The 19,736-nt window shown below is 45.9% G+C and overlaps 1 protein-coding gene across 2 annotated transcripts in view; it reads left to right on the top strand.

The window, feature by feature from the left end:
• map4k4 (mitogen-activated protein kinase kinase kinase kinase 4) overlaps window positions 1–19,736 on the top strand; it is a 70,076-nt gene that overhangs the window by 12,300 nt on the left and 38,040 nt on the right. For both annotated transcript variants that reach the window (XM_067442964.1, XM_067442963.1), the window contains exon 3: window positions 19,325–19,381. In XM_067442964.1, coding sequence (XP_067299065.1) covers window positions 19,325–19,381 — 57 coding nt within the window. The remainder of the gene's footprint in view (window positions 1–19,324; window positions 19,382–19,736) is intronic.

Below are 19,736 nucleotides of genomic sequence, written 5' to 3'. Positions count from 1 at the left end.
TTGGGTTCTCATCGGGGCGTTGGGTTCTGATCGCGGCGTTAGGCGTTGGGTTCTGATCGCGGCGTTAGGCGTTGGGTTCTCATTGGGGCGTTAGGCGTTGGGTTCTCATCGGGGCGTTAGGCGTTGGGTTCTCATCGGGGCGTTAGGCGATGGGGGCTCATCGGGGCGTTAGGCGTTGGGTTCTGATCGCGGCGTTAGGCGTTGGGTTCTCATCGGGGCGTTAGGCGTTGGGTTCTCATCGGGGCGTTAGGCGATGGGGGCTCATCGGGGCGTTAGGCGTTGGGTTCTCATCGGGGCGTTAGGCGATAGGGGGCTTATCTGGGCGTTGGGTTCTGATCGCGGCGTTAGGCGTTGGGTTCTCATCGGAGCGTTAGGCGTTGGGTTCTCATTGGGGCGTTAGGCGATGGGGGCTCATCGGGGCGTTGGGTTCTGATCGCGGCGTTAGGCGTTGGGTTCTCATCAGGGCGTTAGGCGATGGGGGCTCATCGGGGCGTTGGGTTCTGATCACGGCGTTAGGCGTTGGGTTCTGATCGCGGCGTTAGGCGTTGGGTTCTCATCGGAGCGTTAGGCGTTGGGTTCTCATCGGGGCGTTAGGCGATGGGGTTTCCCCCCTCATTAAGTTTTTGTTTTAACATTAAAATCATCATATCTTCTGGCATTTGAGTCCTCCGCTCCTTTTCACCCATACCCACCATGACCGTGAGCTGTGAGTTTCTTATATAAATCAGAGGGAATTACTGAAATTATGCACAATACAAGCACGATTTAACCGGAGTGAATAAGCTGTGTGTGTGTCACTTCACCATCAGAGAGAAGAGAGCGAGAGCGCACCGCTGATCTTATGGCCTATGCCGCTGCAGCTGAAACCAGCTCTGAAGACGTGAGACTGAGCGGCCACTTTCCGGGCCCTGGTTCATCTCTCGATTATAACAGCTCTGAGACATTACTCTCATTACACTGAAGTCAGGGACCACTTCACTTTTCTTTGATTACTTTTGTTATATCATTTATTCCCAGTTAGACTCAAGCTACTAAATGCACCAGTGTGAAGTAAAGTGCAACAAACTGATTTATAAATGCTTGTTTCCTGTAGCCAGAATATCACTTACTTTTCCCCCATTAAAAGCATTTTAATAGTCTTTACTTAATCAAGAGCAATAATGGTTTTGTCATGATGTTGCTATCACTCAGTAACAAGTAAACTTTTAAAGTCCCCTTCATTTTACAGCGCTTTAGTTTCTACAACACAGATTGTTTCAGCAGCTTCACACTGAATACAGGAGATGAAGTGTGTGTGCGTGTGTGTGCGTGTGTGTGCGTGTGTGTGTGCGTGTGTGTGTGTGTGCGTGTGTGCGTGTGTGTGTGTGTGCGTGTGTGTGTGCGTGTGTGCGTGTGTGTGTGCGTGTGTGCGTGTGTGCGTGCGTGCGTGCGTGCGTGCGTGCGTTCGTGCGTTCGTGCGTGTGCGTGTGTGTGTGTGTGGTAAAACTAGAAAGATGAGGCCCGTAATTCCGAAGTGAAGGCTTAGAATAGAATCTCGTTTTTCCTTGTTGGGCAACCAACCAACCACAGGTTTCAAAAGATGGTCAGCCCTGCCTCCTCACTGAGATGGGAGTTTTTGTCTTTTCCTCTCAGATCGGTCCTGAATCACTCTAGAACTCAGACTTGAGTGTATAAATGTTTAAGGTAAATTGCTGATGACGTGTGTGATAGGACATGAGCAGACACCGTAAGGTCCAGATCCTCACGGCTGCACCTGTTAATGTAGTGATTACATCATTACTGGATGAGACTGGTAGTGTCTCTAATAAAAGCCATCTAATGTGTCTTCTGAACGCACTCATGCCTGGTGTGCAACACATTTCTTCTTTTGTTTGGTTTCTCCTCTCCTAAAGAAACTTACGCCTTTGAGAGTTCTAGTCCGTACTCCTAAATCTCCTGAAACCTCTTACTCAATTACTCTCTGTCTGCGCCACATGTCTTCTCTTTGTGCTGTGATCTTAAAGGGATAGTTCACCCAAAAATGATGACCCCATGATTTCCTCTCCCTCACCCTAATCTCTCTCCTCACTCGTGGCTGAAAGGACTGGACCTGTTTGATCGCTGAGAGGGGTCAAAGGTCACTACAGTAGAGGCCTATGGTGACCACAGGACAGGTGTGAGTCTGCTCTAAAGTCCAGCTAGAGGACTGGACCTGTTTGATCACTGAGAGAGGTCAAATGTCACTACAGTAGATGCTTATGGTGACCACAGGACAGGTGTGAGTCTGCTCTAAAGTCCAGCTAAAGGACTGGACCTGTTTGATCACTGAGAGAGGTCAAAGGTCACTACAGCAGAGGCTTATGGTGACCCCAGGACAGGTGTGAGTCTGTTCTAAAGTCCAGCTAAAGGACTGGACCTGTGTGATCACTGAGAGGGGTCAAAGGTCACTACAGCAGAGGCTTATGGTGACCCCAGGACAGGTGTGAGTCTGCTCTAAAGTCCAGCTAGAGGACTGGACCTGTGTGATCACTGAGAGAGGTCAAAGGTCACTACAGTAGATGCTTATGGTGACAACAGGACAGGTGTGAGTCTGCTCTAAAGTCCAGCTAGAGGACTGGACCTGTGTGATCACTGAGAGAGGTCAAAGGTCACTACAGCAGAGGCTTATGGTGACCACAGGACAGGTGTGAGTCTGCTCTAAAGTCCAGCTAGAGGACTGGACCTGTGTGATCACTGAGAGAGGTCAAAGGTCACTACAGCAGAGGCTTATGGTGACCACAGGACAGGTGTGAGTCTGCTCTAAAGTCCAGCTAGAGGACTGGACCTGTGTGATCACTGAGAGAGGTCAAAGGTCACTACAGTAGAGGCTTATGATGACCACAGGACAGGTGTGAGTCTGCTCTAAAGTCCAGCTAGAGGACTGGACCTGTGTGATCACTGAGAGAGGTCAAAGGTCACTACAGCAGAGGCTTATGGTGACCACAGGACAGGTGTGAGTCTGCTCTAAAGTCCAGCTAAAGGACTGGACCTGTGTGATCACTGAGAGAGGTCAAAGGTCACTACATTAGAGTCTTATGGTGACCACAGGACAGGTGTGAGTCTGCTCTAAAGTACAGCTAGAGGACTGGACCTGTGTGATCTCTGAGAGAGGTCAAAGGTCACTACAGTAGAGGCTTATGGTGACCACAGGACAGGTGTGAGTCTGCTCTAAAGTCCGGCTAAAGGACTGGATCTGTGTGATCACTGAGAGAGGTCAAAGGTCACTACAGCAGAGGCTTATGGTGACCACAGGACAGGTGTGAGTCTGCTCTAAAGTCCAGCTAAAGGACTGGACCTGTGTGATCACTGAGAGAGGTCAAAGGTCACTACATTAGAGTCTTATGGTGACCACAGGACAGGTGTGAGTCTGCTCTAAAGTACAGCTAGAGGACTGGACCTGTGTGATCTCTGAGAGAGGTCAAAGGTCACTACAGTAGAGGCTTATGGTGACCACAGGACAGGTGTGAGTCTGCTCTAAAGTCCGGCTAAAGGACTGGATCTGTTTGATCACTGAGAGAGGTCAAAGGTCACTACAGTAGAGGCTTATGCTCTAAAGTACAGCTAAAGGACTGGACCTGTTTGATCACTGAGAGAGGTCAAAGGTCACTACATTAGAGGCTTATGGTGATCACAGGACAGGTGTGAGCCTGCTCTAAAGTCCAGCTAGAGGACAGGACCTGTGTGATCACTGAGAGAGGTCAAAGGTCACTACAGTAGATGCTTATGGTGACCACAGGACAGGTGTGAGTCTGCTCTAAAGTCCAGCTAAAGGACTGGACCTGTGATCATTGAGAGAGGTCAAAGGTCACTACAGCAGAGGCTTATGGTGACCACAGGACAGGTGTGAGTCTGCTCTAAAGTCCAGCTAAAGGACTGGACCTGTTTGATCACTGAGAGAGGTCAAAGGTCACTACAGCAGAGGCTTATGGTGACCACAGGACAGGTGTGAGCCTGCTCTAAAGTCCAGCTAAAGGACTGGACCTGTGATCACTGAGAGAGGTCAAAGGTCACTACAGCAGAGGCTTATGGTGACCCCAGGACAGGTGTGAGTCTGTTCTAAAGTCCAGCTAAAGGACTGGACCTGTGTGATCACTGAGAGGGGTCAAAGGTCACTACAGCAGAGGCTTATGGTGACCCCAGGACAGGTGTGAGTCTGCTCTAAAGTCCAGCTAGAGGACTGGACCTGTGTGATCACTGAGAGAGGTCAAAGGTCACTACAGTAGATGCTTATGGTGACAACAGGACAGGTGTGAGTCTGCTCTAAAGTCCAGCTAGAGGACTGGACCTGTGTGATCACTGAGAGAGGTCAAAGGTCACTACAGCAGAGGCTTATGGTGACCACAGGACAGGTGTGAGTCTGCTCTAAAGTCCAGCTAGAGGACTGGACCTGTGTGATCACTGAGAGAGGTCAAAGGTCACTACAGCAGAGGCTTATGGTGACCACAGGACAGGTGTGAGTCTGCTCTAAAGTCCAGCTAGAGGACTGGACCTGTGTGATCACTGAGAGAGGTCAAAGGTCACTACAGTAGAGGCTTATGATGACAACAGGACAGGTGTGAGTCTGCTCTAAAGTCCAGCTAGAGGACTGGACCTGTGTGATCACTGAGAGAGGTCAAAGGTCACTACAGCAGAGGCTTATGGTGACCACAGGACAGGTGTGAGTCTGCTCTAAAGTCCAGCTAAAGGACTGGACCTGTGTGATCACTGAGAGAGGTCAAAGGTCACTACATTAGAGTCTTATGGTGACCACAGGACAGGTGTGAGTCTGCTCTAAAGTACAGCTAGAGGACTGGACCTGTGTGATCTCTGAGAGAGGTCAAAGGTCACTACAGTAGAGGCTTATGGTGACCACAGGACAGGTGTGAGTCTGCTCTAAAGTCCGGCTAAAGGACTGGATCTGTTTGATCACTGAGAGAGGTCAAAGGTCACTACAGTAGAGGCTTATGCTCTAAAGTACAGCTAAAGGACTGGACCTGTTTGATCACTGAGAGAGGTCAAAGGTCACTACATTAGAGGCTTATGGTGATCACAGGACAGGTGTGAGCCTGCTCTAAAGTCCAGCTAGAGGACAGGACCTGTGTGATCACTGAGAGAGGTCAAAGGTCACTACAGCAGAGGCTTATGGTGACCCCAGGACAGGTGTGAGTCTGCTCTAAAGTCCAGCTAAAAGACTGGACCTGTTTGATCACTGAGAGAGGTCAAAGGTCACTACAGCAGAGGCTTATGGTGACCACAGGACAGGTGTGAGTCTGTTCTAAAGTCCAGCTAAAGGACTGGACCTGTGATCACTGAGAGAGGTCAAAGGTCACTACAGCAGAGGCTTATGGTGACCACAGGACAGGTGTGAGTCTGCTCTAAAGTCCAGCTAAAGGACTGGACCTGTTTGATCACTGAGAGAGGTCAAAGGTCACTACAGCAGAGGCTTATGGTGACCACAGGACAGGTGTGAGTCTGCTCTAAAGTCCAGCTAAAGGACTGGACCTGTGTGATCACTGAGAGAGGTCAAAGGTCACTACATTAGAGTCTTATGGTGATCATAGGACAGGTGTGAGTCTGCTCTAAAGTCCAGCTAGAGGACAGGACCTGTGTGATCACTGAGAGAGGTCAAAGGTCACTACAGCAGAGGCTTATGGTGACCCCAGGACAGGTGTGAGTCTGCTCTAAAGTCCAGCTAAAAGACTGGACCTGTTTGATCACTGAGAGAGGTCAAAGGTCACTACAGCAGAGGCTTATGGTGACCCCAGGACAGGTGTGAGTCTGCTCTAAAGTCCAGCTAAAGGACTGGACCTGTGATCACTGAGAGAGGTCAAAGGTCACTACAGTAGATGCTTATGGTGACCACAGGACAGGTGTGAGTCTGCTCTAAAGTCCAGCTAAAGGACTGGACCTGTTTGATCACTGAGAGAGGTCAAAGGTCACTACAGCAGAGGCTTATGGTGACCACAGGACAGGTGTGAGTCTGTTCTAAAGTCCAGCTAAAGGACTGGACCTGTGATCACTGAGAGAGGTCAAAGGTCACTACAGTAGAGGCTTATGCTCTTAAGTACAGCTAAAGAACTGGACCCGTGTGATCACTGAGAGAGGTCAAAGGTCACTACAGTAGAGGCTTATGGTGACCCCAGGACAGGTGTGAGTCTGCTCTAAAGTCCAGCTAAAAGACTGGACCTGTTTGATCACTGAGAGAGGTCAAAGGTCACTACAGCAGAGGCTTATGGTGACCCCAGGACAGGTGTGAGTCTGCTCTAAAGTCCAGCTAAAGGACTGGACCTGTGATCACTGAGAGAGGTCAAAGGTCACTACAGTAGATGCTTATGGTGACCACAGGACAGGTGTGAGTCTGCTCTAAAGTCCAGCTAAAGGACTGGACCTGTTTGATCACTGAGAGAGGTCAAAGGTCACTACAGCAGAGGCTTATGGTGACCACAGGACAGGTGTGAGTCTGTTCTAAAGTCCAGCTAAAGGACTGGACCTGTGATCACTGAGAGAGGTCAAAGGTCACTACAGTAGAGGCTTATGCTCTTAAGTACAGCTAAAGAACTGGACCCGTGTGATCACTGAGAGAGGTCAAAGGTCACTACAGCAGAGGCTTATGGTGACCACAGGACAGGTGTGAGTCTGCTCTAAAGTCCAGCTAAAGGACTGGACCTGTTTGATCACTGAGAGGGGTCAAAGGTCACTACAGCAGAGGCTTATGGTGACCACAGGACAGGTGTGAGTCTGCTCTAAAGTCCAGCTAAAGGACTGGACCTGTGTGATCACTGAGAGAGGTCAAAGGTCACTACATTAGAGTCTTATGGTGATCACAGGACAGGTGTGAGTCTGCTCTAAAGTCCAGCTAAAGGACTGGACCTGTGTGATCACTGAGAGAGGTCAAAGGTCACTACATTAGAGTCTTATGGTGACCACAGGACAGGTGTGAGTCTGCTCTAAAGTCCAGCTAAAGGACTGGACCTGTGTGATCACTGAGAGAGGTCAAAGGTCACTACATTAGAGTCTTATGGTGACAACAGGACAGGTGTGAGTCTGCTCTAAAGTCCAGCTAAAGGACTGGACCTGTGTGATCACTGAGAGAGGTCAAAGGTCACTACAGCAGAGGCTTATGGTGACAACAGGACAGGTGTGAGTCTGCTCTAAAGTCCAGCTAAAGGACTGGACCTGTGTGATCACTGAGAGAGGTCAAAGGTCACTACAGCAGAGGCTTATGGTGACCCCAGGACAGGTGTGAGTCTGCTCTAAAGTCCAGCTAAAGGACTGGACCTGTTTGATCACTGAGAGAGGTCAAAGGTCACTACAGCAGAGGCTTATGGTGCGTTCAGTGTGTTTTTCGTGTCCCACAGAAGGCATTGAGTTTTGGAGTGACATGAGAGTAATGAATGACAGAAAGGGGATTTCAGGGGAACAGCCTTTAAATGCAGTGTGTGTGTGTGTGTGTGTGTGTGTGTGTGTGTGTGTGTGTGTGTGTGTGTGTGTGTGTGTGTGTGTGTTTGACACACCGTCAGTGTGAATGCTCATCCTGCCGGCTTTTGAATAGAAACAATGGGTACTTGTGGAGCTGGTGATATCAGGAATGAGCATCTGCCCTCCCACAAAACTCTTGTTTTTCTTCAGTGTGTCGATTGTTTTTCTTTGTGTCGGCCAATGAGCCGGGGACTGTGTGTCACGTGTGGAACCGCTGCAGACACACACACACTCTTCTGCCTGAGTCCAGGACAGAGCTCATAACCCCTGAGGGTATGAGAGAGTCTCTATCGGGACACACACTCTTCTCAGGTCCTGTGTAACGTTTGGAGTTTAACATCACTGATCTTAATACATATAATGTGTACAGTGTGATCTGTGTGTTAGAGGCCATACTGGCGTTTCCATAACATAAGCGCAGATATAAGCGTGTTCATTTATTATCATATGATTCACGAGCCCCAGAGAGCTCTGAGCATGTGACCTCAGCACGAGTCTCTGATTGGCTGAGGGAGTTTGTAACCAGGCAGACTGCACACACACACACACGCATCTCTGACAGACGCTCTGATGAGTGTGTGAGGAAGCGTCTGTGATTCTCTCGCCTCACACTAGCTCTGTTATTCACTGCTAATGTTCCATGAGCCTCATCACATGTGGAAAACATAAAGGGATCTCGTGCGCACGTTCTGAATGACGGTTATCGACCACCAGGGTTGAGAGTTTGTCTTTCTCTGGCATGTTCACACAATAAGCCGTTTCCCCGTGGTTTTCTTAGGGTTGGGGGTTTGGAATAAAGCTTCATCTAGCAGTCACTGGCCATTCACAACTTCTGCTAGACAAACCAAAACGCCACAGATGAGCAAAGTCACGGTTTAGGTTGAGATGCATTGTTTTCATAAACACTCTTCTTTGCTATGCTGGTTGAAATTCTCTTTACAATCTGTGTTTAGAGGGGTAAAAAAAATAATCCTAATGCTAATAAATAATCCTAATGAATCCTAATAAATAATCCTAATAATCCCTATTCCAGAGGTTTATCACTTAAAAAAACTTTGGATTAACCTAATAATTAGAGCTTCCTTATGGATTTCCAGTGGTTGGATGCATTGAACTGCATATTCCCATCATAACACTTTCTGAAAAATGGATATGCCTCTACTTTATGGAAGACTGCTATTTATTGACTATAGTTCAGCCTTTAACACCATAGTTCCCATTAAGCTAACTAACAAACTCCTGGATCTCGGACTGAACTCTTCTCTCTGTCACTGGATTGAAGATTTCCTCACTGGCAGACCTCAGGTGGTGAGAGTAGGACAGTTCACCTCCACCTCCATCACCGTGAGTGTGGGAGCTCCACAGGGCTGTGTCCTCAGTCCCCTGCTCTACTCTCTACACGCATGACTGTTTGTCCACACACAGCTCCACCTCTGTCATCAAGTTTGCAGATGATACTGTTGTCCTGGGCCTCATTTCCAACAACAATGAGACCGCATACTTGGATGAGGTGGAGCAACTGACATCATGGTGCCAAGACAACTGTCTCCTTCTGAATGTGAACAAGACCAAAGAACTGATTGTGGACTTCAGGAAGAGACAGCAACGGTCATATTCCCCTCTCATGATCAGCGGGACACCAGTAGAGAGAGTGAGCAGCTTCAAATACTTGGGTGTGAACATCTCTGAGGACCTGACCTGGACTGCACACATCCAGTCTCAGGTGAAAAAGGCCAGGCAAAGACTGTACCACCTGCGCCAGCTGAGGAAATTCCGGGTCTCACCAGCTATCCTGAAAACTTTCTATTCAGGGGCGATAGAAAGTTTACTGACTCAGTGCATCACAGCGTGGTATGGTAACAGCACCAGTCACGACTGCAAAGCCCTGAAAAGAGTGGTGCGCTTGTCCGAGCGTATCTCAGGGTCAGCTCTCCCGTCTCTGCAGGACATCTACATCAAACGATGCAGAGGCAGAGCTACAGAAATCATCAAGGACATTAATCACCCGGCCAACCCCCACTTCACCCGGCTGCCTTCTGGTAAGCGCTTCCGTAGCCTGATGGCCAAAACTGAGAGACTCAGGAGGAGTTTCTTCCCACAGGCCATCAGACTCCTGAACGCTGTCACTTAACTACATGTGACTTCACCTCACTCAGTACTAACAAACTCACACACTGATATTGCACTGCACTTTATTCTTGTGTTCATGTAACTTCTCATTATAATGCTGTTTGCACATTACACTCCTGCACTTCTGTTATCCACGTATTTATTTTTATAGTCTCCAGTTTACTTTATCTCACTTATTTTATTCCACATCTCTTATTTCTTTTACTTGATTTATTCATTATTCTACATATGTATATATATATATATATAGCACCTTATCCTAATCCTATTTTATCCTATCCCTATTTTATAATTTATTGTGCTTTTTTGTTGTGTTAATTGTTATTTGCTGTCCATGGAGCGGACCTGTTTACATTTCACTGCCGGTTGTATTCTGTATAACTGTGTATGTGACAAATAAAACTCTTGAACTTGAACTTGAGCTTGAACTTGAATGGAAGGATGGACCAATGAATAGACTGGACCAACTCCGACTCTTTTTGTCTAAAAAAATGGCATCTATGAACTCTTTCAATCCTGTTTTAGATCTGCTCACAGCACTGAGTCTGCCCTCCTGAGAGTGTTAAATGATATTAATCTCTCCACTGACTCCGGAGACACTGGTTCTTGTTCTCTTAGATCTTGCGCCAGCTTTTGATACCATTGACCACCCTACTCTTATCTAGACTAGAGTCTTGGGTGGGTCTACAAGCGGCTGTTCTGATGTGGTTTCAGTCTGATAGAAAGTTTTTAATTAAGATGGGTAATTTCTCCAACACTATGGCACCTCTGACCTGTGGTTTTCCACAGGGCTCTATTTTAGCTCCTCCTCTATTTTGGGAACTCTAGATGACCTGGGGTTTGACCTGAAGAAGGGTTAGATATCAAACCTGTGTCTGTGCATATATTGGGAACACTAGATGACCTGGGGTTTGACCTGAAGAAGGGTTAGATATCAAACCTGTGTCTGTGCATATATTGGGAACACTAGATGACCTTGGGTTTGACCTGAAGGAGGTTTAGATATCAAACCTGTGTCTGTGCATATATTGGGAACACTAGATGACCTGGGGTTTGACCTGAAGGAGGGTTAGATATCAAACCTGTGTCTGTGCATATATTGGGAACACTAGATGACCTGGGGTTTGACCTGAAGGAGGGTTAGATATCAAACCTGTGTCTGTGCATATATTGGGAACACTAGATGACCTGGGGTTTGACCTGAAGGAGGGTTAGATATCAAACCTGTGTCTGTGCATATATTGGGAACTCTAGATGACCTGGGGTTTGACCTGAAGGAGGGTTAGATATCAAATCTGTGTCTGTGCATATATTGGGAACTCTAGATGACTTGGGGTTTGACCTGAAGAAGGGTTAGATATCAAACCTGTGTCTGTGCATATATTGGGAACACTAGATGACCTGGGGTTTGACCTGAAGAAGGGTTAGATATCAAACCTGTGTCTGTGCATATATTGGGAACTCTAGATGACCTGGGGTTTGACCTGAAGAAGGGTTAGATATCAAACCTGTGTCTGTGCATATATTGGGAACTCTAGATGACCTGGGGTTTGACCTGAAGAAGGGTTATATATCAAACCTGTGTCTGTGCATATATTGGGAACACTAGATGACCTTGGGTTTGACCTGAAGGAGGTTTAGATATCAAACCTGTGTCTGTGCATATATTGGGAACACTAGATGACCTGGGGTTTGACCTGAAGGAGGGTTAGATATCAAACCTGTGTCTGTGCATATATTGGGAACACTAGATGACCTGGGGTTTGACCTGAAGGAGGGTTAGATATCAAACCTGTGTCTGTGCATATATTGGGAACACTAGATGACCTGGGGTTTGACCTGAAGGAGGGTTAGATATCAAACCTGTGTCTGTGCATATATTGGGAACTCTAGATGACCTGGGGTTTGACCTGAAGGAGGGTTAGATATCAAATCTGTGTCTGTGCATATATTGGGAACTCTAGATGACCTGGGGTTTGACCTGAAGAAGGGTTAGATATCAAACCTGTGTCTGTGCATATATTGGGAACACTAGATGACCTGGGGTTTGACCTGAAGAAGGGTTAGATATCAAACCTGTGTCTGTGCATATATTGGGAACTCTAGATGACCTGGGGTTTGACCTGAAGAAGGGTTAGATATCAAACCTGTGTCTGCATATATTGGGAACTCTAGATGACCTGGGGTTTGACCTGAAGGAGGGTTAGTTATCAAACCTGTGTCTGCATATATTGGGAACTCTAGATGACCTGGGGTTTGACCTGAAGAAGGGTTAGATATCAAACCTGTGTCTGTGCATATATTGGGAACTCTAGATGACCTGGGGTTTGACCTGAAGAAGGGTTATATATCAAACCTGTGTCTGCATATATTGGGAACTCTAGATGACCTGGGGTTTGACCTGAAGGAGGGTTAGTTATCAAACCTGTGTCTGCATATATTGGGAACACTAGATGACCTGGGGTTTGACCTGAAGGGGGTTAGATATCAAACCTGTGTCTGCATATATTGGGAACTCTAGATGACCTGGGGGTTTGACCTGAAGGAGGGTTAGATATCAAACCTGTGTCTGCATATATCGGGAACTCTAGATGACCTGGGGTTTGACCTGAAGGAGGGTTAGATATCAAACCTGTGTCTGTGCATATATTGGGAACTCTAGATGACCTGGGGTTTGACCTGAAGGAGGGTTAGATATCAAACCTGTGTCTGCATATATTAGGAACTCTAGATGACCTGGGGTTTGACCTGAAGGAGGGTTAGATATCAAACCTGTGTCTGTGCATATATTGGGAACTCTAGATGACCTGGCGTTTGACCTGAAGGGGGTTAGTTATCAAACCTGTGTCTGCATATATTGGGAATACTAGATGACCTGGGGTTTGACCTGAAGGAGGGTTAGATATCAAACCTGTGTCTGTGCATATATTGGGAACTCTAGATGACCTGGGGTTTGACCTGAAGAAGGGTTAGTTATCAAACCTGTGTCTGTGCATATATTGGGAACTCTAGATGACCTGGTGTTTGACCTGAAGAAGGGTTAGATATCAAACCTGTGTCTGCATATATTGGGAACTCTAGATGACCTGGGGTTTGACCTGAAGAAGGGTTAGATATCAAACCTGTGTCTGCATATATTGGGAACTCTAGATGACCTGGGGTTTGACCTGAAGGAGGGTTAGTTATCAAACCTGTGTCTGCATATATTGGGAACACTAGATGACCTGGGGTTTGACCTGAAGGAGGGTTAGTTATCAAACCTGTGTCTGCATATATTGGGAACTCTAGATGACCTGGGGTTTGACCTGAAGGGGGTTAGATATCAAACCTGTGTCTGCATATATTGGGAACTCTAGATGACCTGGGGTTTGACCTGAAGGAGGGTTAGATATCAAACCTGTGTCTGCATATATTAGGAACTCTAGATGACCTGGGGTTTGACCTGAAGGAGGGTTAGATATCAAACCTGTGTCTGTGCATATATTGGGAACTCTAGATGACCTGGGGTTTGACCTGAAGGAGGGTTAGATATCAAACCTGTGTCTGCATATATTGGGAACTCTAGATGACCTGGTGTTTGACCTGAAGGGGGTTAGATATCAAACCTGTGTCTGCATATATTGGGAACTCTAGATGACCTGGGGTTTGACCTGAAGGGGGTTAGATATCAAACCTGTGTCTGCATATATTGGGAACTCTAGATGACCTGGGGTTTGACCTGAAGGAGGGTTAGATATCAAACCTGTGTCTGCATATATTAGGAACTCTAGATGACCTGGGGTTTGACCTGAAGGAGGGTTAGATATCAAACCTGTGTCTGCATATATTGGGAACTCTAGATGACCTGGGGTTTGACCTGAAGGAGGGTTAGTTATCAAACCTGTGTCTGCATATATTGGGAACTCTAGATGACCTGGGGTTTGACCTGAAGGGGGTTAGATATCAAACCTGTGTCTGCATATATTGGGAACTCTAGATGACCTGGGGTTTGACCTGAAGGAGGGTTAGATATCAAACCTGTGTCTGCATATATTAGGAACTCTAGATGACCTGGGGTTTGACCTGAAGGAGGGTTAGATATCAAACCTGTGTCTGCATATATTGGGAACTCTAGATGACCTGGTGTTTGACCTGAAGGGGGTTAGTTATCAAACCTGTGTCTGCATATATTGGGAATACTAGATGACCTGGGTTTTGACCTGAAGGAGGGTTAGATATCAAACCTGTGTCTGTGCATATATTGGGAACTCTAGATGACCTTGTGTTTGACCTGAAGAAGGGTTAGATATCAAACCTGTGTCTGCATATATCAGGAACTCTAGATGACCTGGGGTTTGACCTGAAGGAGGGTTAGATATCAAACCTGTGTCTGTGCATATATTGGGAACTCTAGATGACCTGGGGTTTGACCTGAAGGAGGGTTAGATATCAAACCTGTGTCTGCATATATTAGGAACTCTAGATGACCTGGGGTTTGACCTGAAGGAGGGTTAGATATCAAACCTGTGTCTGTGCATATATTGGGAACACTAGATGACCTGGGGTTTGACCTGAAGGAGGGTTAGATATCAAACCTGTGTCTGTGCATATATTGGGAACACTAGATGACCTGGGGTTTGACCTGAAGAAGGGTTAGATATCAAACCTGTGTCTGTGCATATATTGGGAACTCTAGATGACCTGGGGTTTGACCTGAAGAAGGGTTAGATATCAAACCTGTGTCTGCATATATTGGGAACTCTAGATGACCTGGGGTTTGACCTGAAGGAGGGTTAGTTATCAAACCTGTGTCTGCATATATTGGGAACTCTAGATGACCTGGGGTTTGACCTGAAGAAGGGTTAGATATCAAACCTGTGTCTGTGCATATATTGGGAACTCTAGATGACCTGGGGTTTGACCTGAAGAAGGGTTATATATCAAACCTGTGTCTGCATATATTGGGAACTCTAGATGACCTGGGGTTTGACCTGAAGAAGGGTTATATATCAAACCTGTGTCTGCATATATTGGGAACTCTAGATGACCTGGGGTTTGACCTGAAGGAGGGTTAGTTATCAAACCTGTGTCTGCATATATTGGGAACTCTAGATGACCTGGGGTTTGACCTGAAGGAGGGTTAGATATCAAACCTGTGTCTGCATATATTAGGAACTCTAGATGACCTGGGGTTTGACCTGAAGGAGGGTTAGATATCAAACCTGTGTCTGTGCATATATTGGGAACTCTAGATGACCTGGGGTTTGACCTGAAGGAGGGTTAGATATCAAACCTGTGTCTGCATATATTAGGAACTCTAGATGACCTGGTGTTTGACCTGAAGGGGGTTAGATATCAAACCGGTGTCTGTGCATATATTGGGAACTCTAGATGACCTGGGGTTTGACCTGAAGGAGGGTTAGTTATCAAACCTGTGTCTGCATATATTGGGAATACTAGATGACCTGGGGTTTGACCTGAAGGAGGGTTAGATATCAAACCTGTGTCTGTGCATATATTGGGAACTCTAGATGACCTGGGGTTTGACCTGAAGAAGGGTTAGATATCAAACCTGTGTCTGTGCATATATTGGGAACTCTAGATGACCTGGTGTTTGACCTGAAGAAGGGTTAGATATCAAACCTGTGTCTGCATATATTGGGAACTCTAGATGACCTGGGGTTTGACCTGAAGGAGGGTTAGTTATCAAACCTCTGTCTGCATATATTGGGAACTCTAGATGACCTGGGGTTTGACCTGAAGGAGGGTTAGATATCAAACCTGTGTCTGCATATATTGGGAACTCTAGATGACCTGGGGTTTGACCTGAAGGAGGGTTAGTTATCAAACCTGTGTCTGCATATATTGGTAACTCTAGATGACCTGGGGTTTGACCTGAAGGAGGGTTAGTTATCAAACCTGTGTCTGCATATATTGGGAACTCTAGATGACCTGGGGTTTGACCTGAAGAAGGGTTAGATATCAAACCTGTGTCTGTGCATATATTGGGAACTCTAGATGACCTGGGGTTTGACCTGAAGAAGGGTTATATATCAAACCTGTGTCTGCATATATTGGGAACTCTAGATGACCTGGGGTTTGACCTGAAGGAGGGTTAGTTATCAAACCTGTGTCTGCATATATTGGGAACTCTAGATGACCTGGGGTTTGACCTGAAGGGGGTTAGATATCAAACCTGTGTCTGCATATATTGGGAACTCTAGATGACCTGGGGTTTGACCTGAAGGAGGGTTAGATATCAAACCTGTGTGTGCATATATTAGGAACTCTAGATGACCTGGGGTTTGACCTGAAGGAGGGTTAGATATCAAACCTGTGTCTGTGCATATATTGGGAACTCTAGATGACCTGGGGTTTGACCTGAAGGGGGTTAGATATCAAACCTGTGTCTGCATATATTGGGAACTCTAGATGACCTGGGGTTTGACCTGAAGGAGGGTTAGATATCAAACCTGTGTCTGCATATATTAGGAACTCTAGATGACCTGGGGATTGACCTGAAGGAGGGTTAGATATCAAACCTGTGTCTGTGCATATATTGGGAACACTAGATGACCTGGGGTTTGACCTGAAGGAGGGTTAGATATCAAACCTGTGTCTGTGCATATATTGGGAACTCTAGATGACCTGGTGTTTGACCTGAAGGGGGTTAGTTATCAAACCTGTGTCTGCATATATTGGGAATACTAGATGACCTGGGGTTTGACCTGAAGGAGGGTTAGATATCAAACCTGTGTCTGTGCATATATTGGGAACTCTAGATGACCTGGGGTTTGACCTGAAGAAGGGTTAGATATCAAACCTGTGTCTGTGCATATATTGGGAACTCTAGATGACCTGGGGTTTGACCTGAAGGGGGTTAGATATCAAACCTGTGTCTGCATATATTGGGAACTCTAGATGACCTGGGGTTTGACCTGAAGAAGGGTTAGATATCAAACCTGTGTCTGCATATATTGGGAACTCTAGATGACCTGGGGTTTGACCTGAAGGAGGGTTAGATATCAAACCTGTGTCTGCATATATTGGGAACACTAGATGACCTGGGGTTTGACCTGAAGGAGGGTTAGTTATCAAACCTGTGTCTGCATATATTGGGAACTCTAGATGACCTGGGGTTTGACCTGAAGAAGGGTTAGATATCAAACCTGTGTCTGTGCATATATTGGGAACTCTAGATGACCTGGGGTTTGACCTGAAGGAGGGTTAGTTATCAAACCTGTGTCTGCATATATTGGGAACTCTAGATGACCTGGGGTTTGACCTGAAGGGGGTTAGATATCAAACCTGTGTCTGCATATATTGGGAACTCTAGATGACCTGGGGTTTGACCTGAAGGAGGGTTAGATATCAAACCTGTGTCTGCATATATTAGGAACTCTAGATGACCTGGGGTTTGACCTGAAGGGGGTTAGTTATCAAACCTGTGTTTGCATATATTGGGAATACTAGATGACCTGGGGTTTGACCTGAAGGAGGGTTAGATATCAAACCTGTGTCTGTGCATATATTGGGAACTCTAGATGACCTGGGGTTTGACCTGAAGAAGGGTTAGATATCAAACCTGTGTCTGTGCATATATTGGGAACTCTAGATGACCTGGGGTTTGACCTGAAGGGGGTTAGATATCAAACCTGTGTCTGCATATATTGGGAACTCTAGATGACCTGGGGTTTGACCTGAAGAAGGGTTAGATATCAAACCTGTGTCTGCATATATTGGGAACTCTAGATGACCTGGGGTTTGACCTGAAGGAGGGTTAGTTATCAAACCTGTGTCTGCATATATTGGGAACACTAGATGACCTGGGGTTTGACCTGAAGGAGGGTTAGTTATCAAACCTGTGTCTGCATATATTGGGAACTCTAGATGACCTGGGGTTTGACCTGAAGAAGGGTTAGATATCAAACCTGTGTCTGTGCATATATTGGGAACTCTAGATGACCTGGGGTTTGACCTGAAGGAGGGTTAGTTATCAAACCTGTGTCTGCATATATTGGGAACTCTAGATTACCTGGGGTTTGACCTGAAGGGGGTTAGATATCAAACCTGTGTCTGCATATATTGGGAACTCTAGATGACCTGGGGTTTGACCTGAAGGAGGGTTAGATATCAAACCTGTGTCTGCATATATTAGGAACTCTAGATGACCTGGGGTTTGACCTGAAGGAGGGTTAGATATCAAACCTGTGTCTGCATATATTGGGAACTCTAGATGACCTGGGGTTTGACCTGAAGGAGGGTTAGATATCAAACCTGTGTCTGTGCATATATTGGGAACACTAGATGACCTGGGGTTTGACCTGAAGGAGGGTTAGATATCAAACCTGTGTCTGCATATATTGGGAATACTAGATGACCTGGGGTTTGACCTGAAGGAGGGTTAGATATCAAACCTGTGTCTGTGCATATATTGGGAACACTAGATGACCTGGGGTTTGACCTGAAGGAGGGTTAGATATCAAACCTGTGTCTGCATATATTGGGAATACTAGATGACCTGGGGTTTGACCTGAAGGAGAGTTAGATATCAAACCTGTGTCTGTGCATATATTGGGAACTCTAGATGACCTGGGGTTTGACCTGAAGAAGGGTTAGATATCAAACCTGTGTCTGTGCATATATTGGGAACACTAGATGACCTGGGGTTTGACCTGAAGAAGGGTTATATATCAAACCTGTGTCTGTGCATATATTGGGAACTCTAGATGACCTGGGGTTTGACCTGAAGAAGGGTTAGATATCAAACCTGTGTCTGTGCATATATTGGGAACACTAGATGACCTGGGGTTTGACCTGAAGAAGGGTTATATATCAAACCTGTGTCTGTGCATATATTGGGAACTCTAGATGACCTGGGGTTTGACCTGAAGAAGGGTTATATATCAAACCTGTGTCTGTGCATATATTGGGAACTCTAGATGACCTGGGGTTTGACCTGAAGGAGGGTTAGATATCAAACCTGTGTCTGTGCATATATTGGGAACTCTAGATGACCTGGGGTTTGACCTGAAGAAGGGTTAGATATCAAACCTGTGTCTGCATATATTGGAAACACTAGATGACCTGGGGTTTGAAAAAAGGTTTAATATACTTTATTTAAACTTTCGCTCACTCTTTAACACATGGTTTGAGTTTATTCTTACCGTTTCTTTGCTTGTCTATTTGTTACGGCGGAGTCCCATGAGCTGGTGCCCCATCAAAACATAATTGAACGAATGACACTTAATGACAGTTGTCATAAACATGCATAAAAACTCCTTCCTTTTCATGACGTGTCATGTCATAATGAAGGTGTCATGTCAGTCTTATGCACACCCCTTCAAGTAAAGTGTTGAAGTAAAGTGTTCAAGTAAAGTCTCTTGGGTGGTACATTTAAGATCAAGAACGTCACAATCATGTTGGTCTGTCCATGTAAAGTTGATGGAGGAGCGGTATTTCCCTGAGGGGAAGTGCTTAGGTGAGACTGCTAGTGTGTGTGTTTAAAAGGAATTGGGACACAGTACATTTACCTTGAGGTCAACTAAACCAGAATCATGAACCCTGCTGTTTATTCATGGCAATGTTGACCATCTGGAGCAGATTTTTGTCCACTAATTTTAGCCTGGTTTCTCTTGAAGTGACTGAGTGTTCGGTGCATCCCTACAGCGATATTAAAGTGCAGATCATACACGTCATTGTTTTGTGTTTCTAACTCATTTCCTCTGTTTCTCTTCAGGGTCGACATGTCAAAACCGGACAGCTGGCCGCCATCAAAGTCATGGACGTGACTGAAGTAAGTGATCAGTTTACATTTACATTTTACATTTAATCATTTAGCAGACGCTTTTATCCAAAGCGACTTACAAAAAAGGGTAGAGCAATAGAAGCAACGAGACAAACAAGGCCAACAACCTGTAAGAGCTGTAAGAAATCTCAATTAATTAGCACAGTACACAACTTTTTTTTTTTTTATAGCCAGCTACAACAAATACTCACGTACGGAAAATACAGAACACTGGATTTTGATAGCTATGAGTTTAAAACAATGAAAGACGCTGTGTTTAGACCAGTAAAAGTATTTCTCCAGATTATATGCATTACAGGATGTTTAATAATGCTTATTGAGTCCGCTGGTTTGCTTGATTTTG

Source organism: Pseudorasbora parva, chromosome 5 (genome assembly GCF_024679245.1).
Source record: "Pseudorasbora parva isolate DD20220531a chromosome 5, ASM2467924v1, whole genome shotgun sequence".
Classification (NCBI taxonomy): Eukaryota; Metazoa; Chordata; class Actinopteri; order Cypriniformes; family Gobionidae; genus Pseudorasbora; species Pseudorasbora parva.
The sequence above is the reverse complement of the archived record's forward strand: the minus strand, read 5'-3'. Positions and strand labels throughout refer to the sequence as shown.